This window comes from Mandrillus leucophaeus, unplaced genomic scaffold (genome assembly GCF_000951045.1).
Source record: "Mandrillus leucophaeus isolate KB7577 unplaced genomic scaffold, Mleu.le_1.0 Scaffold235, whole genome shotgun sequence".
Lineage (NCBI taxonomy): Eukaryota > Metazoa > Chordata > Mammalia > Primates > Cercopithecidae > Mandrillus > Mandrillus leucophaeus.
This window is the reverse complement of record NW_012102421.1, coordinates 5,032,282-5,041,834: the sequence shown is the minus strand read 5'-3', so window position 1 is coordinate 5,041,834 and position 9,553 is coordinate 5,032,282. Positions and strand designations below refer to the sequence as shown.

Genomic DNA, 9,553 nt, shown 5'->3' with positions numbered 1-9,553 from the left:
TATGGCTGCATAGTATTCCATGGTGTATATGTGCCACATTTTCTTAATCCAATCTGTCACTGATGGACATTTGGGTTGATTCCAAGTCTTATTTTGACCTGTTTTTCTCCCACTTTTGTGCCTTCTAGAACTTCTAGCTTAATGTCAAATAAATAGAAAAATCAATAGTGCCATCTTTGCCACATTCCTGATTTTCAAAAGAATATTTCCAATGCATCATCATTGATATTTGTGTCACTAAAGATAGATTATTAAGAGTTAAGGGTTAAGTAAATTTTATTCTTAGGCTGTTTTTTGTCTTGTTTATCATGAATGAATGTAGAATGTTATTAGATGTTTTCTTTGCAAACATTGAGGTGATTATGTGGCTTTTCTCTTTTATTGCATTAAACATCATAACCAAATTGGGTTTATTCTTTGCTTAGAATTAATTATATCTGTGTTCATGAGTGAGACTACAGTAATGTCCACTTTTCATTCCTCATATTATTTTATTTTGGCTTTTTCTTTTTTAAATCAGTTTTTACCAAGATATCTATTCTCTTAGTCTTTTCTAAGTACTTTCTTCTTTGATCCTATTGAATCTTTGTTTTTTGATTCTTTTATATCTCCTTTTATCTTTATTACTTTTTTCTGCTTCCTTTGAGTTGATTCTGTATTTATTGATTTGCTCAATATGTATATTTTCTAATGTGAGCAGGTAGAGCCGTAAGACTCTTTCAGAGTCTTATACCAAGACCACTTGGGTATATTCCACAAATTTTAAAAGGTACTACTTTCATTATTGTTTAAACCTGAGTGTCTCTTAATGGAAGATTTGTCTTCTCTTAATTTCATTAGTTTTTTTGCTTGTTTTTTTTTTTTTTTTCCTGTGGTTATTATTTTCACCAACCAAGTTGATGACAGAAATGAAAGCAGTTCAAGAGTAAACATATCTCAGTTTCTGCCCTGAAGTGATTTCTGACAATTTTATTCAGTTTTGTACTTGTATTTTACACAGGAGAAATCCACTCCATCCTCTTCCTGTGTCCATTAATGTCAGTCCTTCCTGGTCTGTCTTTAAATCCCCTATCAGCTAGGTACTCAGTGTTCAGCAGTCCTGCTGAAGCTACTTTTAGAATTCTGGCCCAGTAGAATATTTGTTTGATGTAAAATTATCCTTCTTCTCTGTTCTCAGGTTGCTTATGATGAATCTACAGATGAATTTGCTTCTTACTTCAACAAACAGACTTCTCCCAAGATTCTCATCACAACATCAGATAGACCTCATGGGGTAAACACGTTGATTAATTTAGTTCTTGAATTCTTAATTTTCTTATTAGTTCTATTTAAAGTACTCTGTTCAGAAGAGTTAAACCTTTAGTTAACTGCCTTAAAGAATGCCTGTGAATAAGTAAATAAAACGTAGCAGTGGTGATATGATGTAGGTTTACTAAATATGATTCTTCAGGATAGGATTTCTCAACCTCAGCGTTGTTAACATTTTAGCTGGAGAATTCTTTGTTATCGTGAGCCATCCTGTTCATTATAGGATGTTTACCAGCTTCCCTGGCCTCTATGCATTAGGTGCCAGTAGCAACCACACACCACTACCACTACCACCAGTCATAACCATCAAAAATGTCTCCAGATATTGCCAAATGTGTCCCCTGATGGAGCAGAATTGCCCCAATTGAGAACCACTGCTTTAGGATGATCAGCCTTTGATAAAAGAGGCGACACTGTTCCAGTTTCATGCTTTCCTCAGTGTTGCTTTCTATTAATCATAATAATTGTTATTTCTTTCCTTATGTATCACATAAGATTTTTATTCTTTTTCAAAAACTATTCAAAATTTTTGTTATTTTGTTTTGCAGAGAACAGTACGACTCTGTGAACAGCTCTCCACAGTTATACCAAACTCACATGTTTATTACAGAAGAGGACTGGCTCTGAAAAAAATTATTCCTCAGTGCATCGCAAGAGAATTCACAGACCTGATTGTTATTAATGAAGATCGCAAAACGCCAAGTATCCTTTTTTTTTTAAGGAGGTTTTCCTGTCCTCTCCCTCAACCCCCTTAAAAATATATTTAAAAGAATAAGGAAATATTGCCTATAACTTCCAGAAAATAATTTTTTTATCAGAAAATTGTATCTCTTTCCAAGAATCTATAAACTGATTTTTCCTTTGTATTCACCAAACATTTATCAGGCACATGCTGTAGCCAAGAGATCATTTTAACCCTTAGTAGAAGATGCAGAGATAAAACAAGAGACAACCTTCAGGAAATTCATAGGTGGAGTAAATGGATATGTAAACTGACAAAATATAGTGTGGATGGTACAATTAAACAGAGAAATGCAGGAGAGAGTGGGGACCCTGTGATTGGTACAAAGTCTGCCCTGGGAGGAAGGACTTCCTGTAGAAAGAGATGCTGAAGCTGGATCTAGATGGACGAGGGTGAAGCAGGGGAATGAGGCAGAGAAAAGCGCTCAGTGCAGAGGGACACCCATTTGGAAAGAGAGGGAGGAAAGGGCTGACCTAGTTGGGGATCTGCATATGGTTTGTTATGGCTAGATTTTACGTTGCCAGAGGTGGTGTCGCAGGATTCAGTTTTTGAGGTAAAGACTTGGGCCCATGTTGTGTGTTCCAGTCTAAACTTTTCTGTGAGTCTCAGATCTGAGATGAATGTGTCACCTGAACCCAAGGTATTTCTTCCTATTGAGATAAGAGACTTCATAAAGGATATGTAGGTTTGTTGTTATTGTTGCTATTTTATTTACTTACTGAATGATGGCTGTGAGTTCCGTAGCTTTAAAGATGACCAATTGAATGAGTCATCTTTATGATTTTTAATTTCATTAAAATAAAATTATAAAGAATTTACAAAAAAAAAAACAGGGACAAAACTTTCTGTGGTGCCAGAATAACATTTTATTTCTAATATCAGTGAACACTGTTGTTTTTAAATTAGTGGCTTAAAAGGCTGTTTTTTAAAAATCTTAACTTTTATGATTTTTATTGTTTTCAATATAACTTACTTCATCCACTTGTTCTAGTAGCTTTCCAGAAACTAAAATAAACTATAACAAGCTTCGTAATGTGTTTTGTTGGCCATACTATAATTTGGTTTACCAGATTAATGTATCAAATATCTGAAATCTCTTGAATACTTAACTACTCCAAAAAAAATTTGTTTTTAAGGTAGTTGCTACCTCTTTTTCTTTTTTTAAACTGCCTCCACAAAGTGGTAAGGTCTGTTTTCCTCTTTTTATTTTTGGCAGTTAAAAAACAACTGTCATCACTTTGAGGCCGCTAGTAACCCTGCTAAGAAGCAGGCATTCATCATTTCAATAAATGTTCTATCCTTATTTTATCCAGGGTGTTTTATATGGTCACACAAATTTCACCTATATCATCTATTGCCTTTAAAAAGTTTACATTTTCTGGCTGGGCGTGGTGGCTCACACCTGTAGTCCCAGCACTTTGGGAGGCCTAGGCCAGCAGATTGCTTGAGGTCAGGAGTTTGAGACCAGCCTGGCCAACATGGCAAAATCGCGTCTCTACTAAAAATACGAAAATTAGCTGGGCGTGGTGGCACATGCCTGTAATCCCAGCTACTTGGGAGGCTGAGGCACTAGAATTACTTGAACCCGAGAGGCAAAGGTTGCCATGAGCCGAGATGGTGCCCACTGCACTCCAGCCTGGGTGACAGGACAAGACTGTCAAAAAAAAAAAAAATAGTGGTGATTCCTGGAGACTTAGCATGGGTTCAGGAATAAAAATCACAACTCCTAATGATGACACATGGCGGAAAAGCTGAAAAAACAGGATTTAGCCTGTGGGAAAGTAGATTCTAGGAACATGGCATCTTTCTAAAGACATTCGAGGGGCTACTGTATGAAAGAGTAGTGCTGAATGGTGGAAGTAAAGGGATATACTTTTTTGACTTATTCTAAAATAGAACTTCATCAGCTGTCTAAACTGTAGAAACCTACTAGTGGCTTTGAGTCAGGGCAGCTGTTTTATCAAATACAGATTCCGTTATTTGCTACTTTTGTGATTTTAGTCAAGTTTCTTAGCCACTCAGTTTCCTCATTTTTTAAATGTAGGAAATAATAACTATCTTTAGAGTTCCCACAAGATCACATTAAATGTATTGTTTATAAAGCATGGTGTCTGGTAGTGCCATGTGGTAGTCATTTTAGTAAACGTGGTATAGTGAGAAGCATGTAAGCTTTATCTTTACAGACCTACGTCCTGTATTCATGATTTCTAAATGGGGAACTACTGGCATTTGAGGTAGGGTAATTATTTGTGCTACACTCTTGGCAGCTTGTAAGATGGTTTGCATTCCTGGCCTTTGGATTCTAAATACCAGTAACACCTCAGTCATCCTGACAAACAAAATGCCTCTGTACATTTCCAAATGTGAGCAGCTGTCAGCCAAGGGCTTAAGCTAGGTGCAGTCCCACCCTGGTTGAGATGTGCAGTTGCCTTGGTGTGATTTACTTAGGCTAATTTACTTGACCCTCTTCAGGCTCTTTTCCTCATTACTGAAATAGGCATGATGACTCCTGGTTTGCGTGATTTGTGTTAGGGATTAGCAGTAATGTAAATAAAGCCTCTTGCACAATGCAGGTACACAGGAAAAGAAGTTATTTAGAAACTGGTAAGTTTGGATTTTGTACTTTGCTTTTGACACCACAATTTAGTGGGAATGTTCTAGAAAGGATTTAAGCCTTGATTTGGGGGTTGGAAGAAATGACTTTTATATCTCCTAGACCCCTTAATAAATACTTTTGGCTATATTTCATGAAGTTTAACCTGTGGTGAATCTTTTAAAATGATAGAATTCAAACGTTTGCTGAAAACTCTGCCTGCAGTCCCAGCACTTCGGGAGGCTAAGGCAGGTGTATCGCTTGAGACCAGCCTGGGCAAGATGGCAGAACCCTGTCTCTACAAAAATTAGCTGGGCATGATGGCATGCCTGTAGTCCCATTTACTCGGGAGGTTGAGGTGGGAAGATTACTCGAGCCCGAGAGGTTGAGGCTGCAGTGACCCATGGTCGTGCCATTGCACTTCAGCCTGGACTGCAGAGTGAGACTGTCTCAAAAAAAAGAAAAAAATTCCCATCCCTACCTAAGTGTTAGCAGATTAGTTGGGAAGAAAGGTGTTTTCCTTACTGTAACTCAAATAAGTGATGAGTGCTGTGGTAGCAGTGAGAACTGAGAAGATTTAGATCTTAATTCTGACTGCATAAAAAGGTGACATTTGAAGTAGACCATAATAGATGAGTAAAATGTTGCAGGTATTCAAATTAGCAGAAGCAAAAAATGCATGCTAGGATTAACAAATATAGTACATAAGACTGCGAGTGCCTACCAGTTAGGAAACAGCTTGGTGTGGGCATAAATAGGTTGAAAAGGTAATTTGTGGCCACATTATGAATCTCATACCAATGTCTTCTTTCTGTAGATGAGTCTGTGATGAGAGTAGTATGAAATTAGCTACAGCTGTCAAGACTGTGAAGATATCTAGTTTGTTTTTCACTTAGCATATGAGAAACTATGGTACAGATATAATGAAACAGCTAAGTCCCATAGCTGGTTACTTATAGAACCAAGGCCTAAGTCCAGACTTGATTTTACAATCTGCATTAGGAGATGTACTTGAGATGGTGAGGAAAAAGGTCAGACCAACCACAATACTACTTTAATAATCTAGGTGGAAAATCTCGAGGACCTCACTATGACAGTAAGGGTAAAGAGGATGCTAAGTGAGGAAATTCTGAAGGTAAAAGCAGTTAAGATTTAGTGGGAGAGGAGAAGTTGAAGATACCATAGCTTCTAATCTGGAGGAATGAGTGTTGATGCCATTGTAAAAAGATGGCAACATCTGCTTTGAAAGATACATATTATATGCAGATAGACTTGAAACCATCTGATTCTGGCCTATTTTAAGTTGTTGAATCAGATGAAATGTGTTTGAAAATTTCTTCTAAACTAGAAAAGCATAATACAAAGTGAAAGCCCTGTCCATTGCCATTAATATGCCTGCTTGTAATGCCATTAAGCAATAGCCAGGAATTACTCATGAAAAGTAAAGGTGTTTCAAGTGAAGGTCAGGTTGTGCCACAAAAACTTGAAGAACATTATATAGGTAGCAGCCTTAGTTTGCAGCACCCAGGACTTCTAGAGTCCTTGGGCTGCTAGTCCTGCTAGTTGTAGGTAGGTGATCTTACATTTCATTTGTAGTTTAGCGTGTCTGCATTTCATTTGCAATGTAGTTGTAGGTAGGTGATCTTACATTTCATTTGTAGTTTAGCATGTGAGGGCATAATTCTCAATTCTCAATTTATGGGAAATGACAATCAGTGAATGGCTATTAATTGGTTAGTTGATTATAATTTGTGGTACAGTAATCCTAAGTAAGGGCTGATCTCTTGCAAAATACTAATAACCTTAATTTCATAGAGGGAAGTTTAGGAGTCTGGTCTCATGGGATGTTATTCAAAGTTGACAGCATATTCTGACCATACAAATGTGTAGAAGTGACATTTTGGGGTTATACATCTTCAGAACATGGAGGTAAAATACTGTATTTGCAGTGTTACATGATTGTAGAATCCCATCCTATTTTACTCCTAAGAGTAGTGGTCAGTTAAAGAGCTTTTTTTCACCTACTTTAGGGTACCTTAACATACCCTATTGAGGGTGATGATTATTATATTGTAAAAGGAGAAAAAAAGGACTACCCTAGTCTATTTTCTTGGAAGATTTTGACTGATTTTGAGCTTTTGATATGGTAGGAAAATGTCACTTCAGAGGAATATGTACATCTGCCTGTTCACTTGGGTACAGATTTTAGGGACCTTTGGATGTAGAGGACTAGTTATTTAAACAATTAGGTTGAGATTACAGAGTTCAATGTGTTTCTCTTAACTTTTATGAACAGATGGACTTATTTTGAGTCACTTGCCAAATGGCCCAACTGCTCATTTCAAAATGAGCAGTGTTCGTCTTCGTAAAGAAATTAAGGTAAGTTTTATACATTCCTTGATTGGCATTGATCTCTCCACAGTATTTGATTAGTAGATGCTGTATCTTATAGCTCTAATTTATTTTAATAATGGCATTTTTTTCTCCTGATTACAGCAGTTTTTATCTATCAGTTTTCTTGGGAGACTGTGGTGAAGTTACAGCCAGCAGGCAATAGTCTTCATTACTATGAAGCACATTGATTTTCTAATAGGATTTTTTTGTTGTTGCATTCACTGCATATTAATTTTAGATATGTCTTATTTCATGGGTTTGGTAAGCCATCTGTGATAGTTTATCACTAAAAAACGATAAATTTTGCAAATTTGTCATGTAAATTTTGATATTTGAAATTGCATTGGGAGGTACTGCCAATTAGCTTAGCTCATGGTGATACTTATTTTTCATTATTTTTCTAGAGAAGAGGCAAGGACCCCACAGAACACATACCTGAAATAATTCTGAATAATTTTACAACACGGCTGGGTCATTCAATTGGACGTATGTTTGCATCTCTCTTCCCTCATAATCCTCAATTTATTGGAAGGCAGGTTGCCACATTCCACAATCAACGGGATTATATATTCTTCAGATTTCACAGGTGAGGAAGGTAAACTTGAACTTTGACTTCAATCATGAAATATATTTTCAACATGAACTAATTTTCCAATATATTGTAGCAAGTATCATACAAGATAAAATGAATTATCTTTTGAACCCTGTCATAAACAATAGCTTATTCAGATTAATTTAACTCTTTTTGTCTTTGAAGATACATATTCAGGAGTGAAAAGAAAGTGGGAATTCAGGAACTTGGACCACGTTTTACCTTAAAATTAAGGTCTCTTCAGAAAGGAACCTTTGATTCTAAATATGGAGAGTATGAATGGGTTCATAAGGTATGTGCTTATTGTTTAAAAAAACTAAGTAATTTTTAAAGTATGGGATAAGAGGGTGGGAGAGAGAGCATCAGGAATAGCTAGTGGATGCTGGGCTTAATACCTAGGTGATGAAAATGATCTGTGCAGCAAACCACTATGGCACATGTTTACCTGCACATCCTGCACATATACCCCTGAAAAAAAAAAAGCTACAATAACTGTGGTTCATCTGAAGTATAAACATCAGTGGTTCTCAAAGTGGTACCAGCACCATTACCTACGAACCTGTTAGGAATGAAAATTCTGGATCAGCAACTTAGGGGGTGGGGCCCAGCAGCAATCTGCTTATAAGCCTGTGTTATATGTGACTCTATTACATGTTTCTTGAGAACTACTCATAGTTTTCTTAGACGTTTGGAGATCATCATCTTAAATAGTTTTCTTAGACGTTTGGAGATCATCATCTTAAATAGTTTTCTTAGATGTTTGGAGATCATCATCTTAAATCATAAATGAAAACAATGAAAACTTTCAATGTTTTAAAAACATCCTTTTTTTTTTTTTTGAGATGGAGTCTCAGCTCTGTTGCCCAGGCTGGAGTGCAGGGGTGCCATCTCTGCTCACTGCAACCTCCGCCTCCTGGGTTCAAGCTATTCTCCTGCCTCAGCCTCCTGAGTAGCTGGCATTACAAGCGTGCACCACCACACTGGCTAATTTTTTGTATTTCTAGTAGAGACGGTTTCACCGTGTTAGCCAGGATGGTCTTGATCTCCTGATCCGCCCGCCTCAGCCTCCCAAAGTGCTGGGATTACAGGTGTAAGCCACCGCACCTGGCCTAAAACATCCTTTTCTATCTAGTATAAGCAGTACTTCACTTAGTAACATTTTATTTTAAAATCACACACACACACAAACTGCCAACATCTTTTATATTAGACTGAAGACTGACTATTCAGGGCTCACACAAACCCAGTTTTTCAGTGCATTACCTATAAAGTTCTAGGGACGTTAACTTTTACTATTTTACCTGAACTGTTAATTATATTTTTGTTTTGTTTTCTTCTTCCACTCCCCTGCTTTCCACTTTCAGCCCCGGGAAATGGATACAAGTAGAAGAAAATTCCATTTATAAAAGTACTGAGAGAGTAATATCGGATTTTGCTGAACAGGCCTATCTTGAAGTTGGGTAATTTATTTTTGACAGAATACTCTCTTCAAAATGGCATTTGTTGATTTCATAAGCCTCTCACTCACGTTTGGACAAATTACCAAATGCCATGAATTGCCACTGTGTGTTTATGTAGAAAATACAAATAAAATTTATTTTGATGGCTTAGGTTTTCTTAAATTTAGTTATCTTGTTTTTGCGTAACTGTGAATAATTAAGTTGGAATCAAGATTCATATTAACTTTCCTATTTGCATAGAACACATGAGAGGAATAAAATGGTTGGTAAATATTGGCTAACCCTTGATTTTTACACCAGATAATCTTGGATTCCCAGTGTCTGGCACAGTTTTAATAACTTAAATGGAGGCCAGGTTTCTGGATGTTTTAACATTCTCTTACGCCTTCAGAAGGGTAAAAAATTTAAAGCAAAATGATATACCGGGGTTTAAAGCAAAGTTGCAAATTACTGAAGCTAATCTT

The 9,553-nt window shown here is 36.7% G+C and overlaps 1 protein-coding gene across 1 annotated transcript in view; it reads left to right on the top strand.

Annotated features, from left to right (window-relative positions):
* The window catches only part of RPF1 (ribosome production factor 1 homolog (S. cerevisiae)), an 18,779-nt gene extending 9,528 nt beyond the window's left edge, over positions 1–9,251 (top strand). The window contains exons 4-9 of the mRNA XM_011982139.1: positions 1,178–1,273; positions 1,857–2,010; positions 6,940–7,022; positions 7,442–7,623; positions 7,795–7,921; positions 8,994–9,251. Coding sequence (XP_011837529.1) covers positions 1,178–1,273; positions 1,857–2,010; positions 6,940–7,022; positions 7,442–7,623; positions 7,795–7,921; positions 8,994–9,035 — 684 coding nt within the window. The 3' untranslated portion in view covers positions 9,036–9,251. The remainder of the gene's footprint in view (positions 1–1,177; positions 1,274–1,856; positions 2,011–6,939; positions 7,023–7,441; positions 7,624–7,794; positions 7,922–8,993) is intronic.
* The last annotated feature ends 302 nt before the right edge of the window (positions 9,252–9,553 follow it).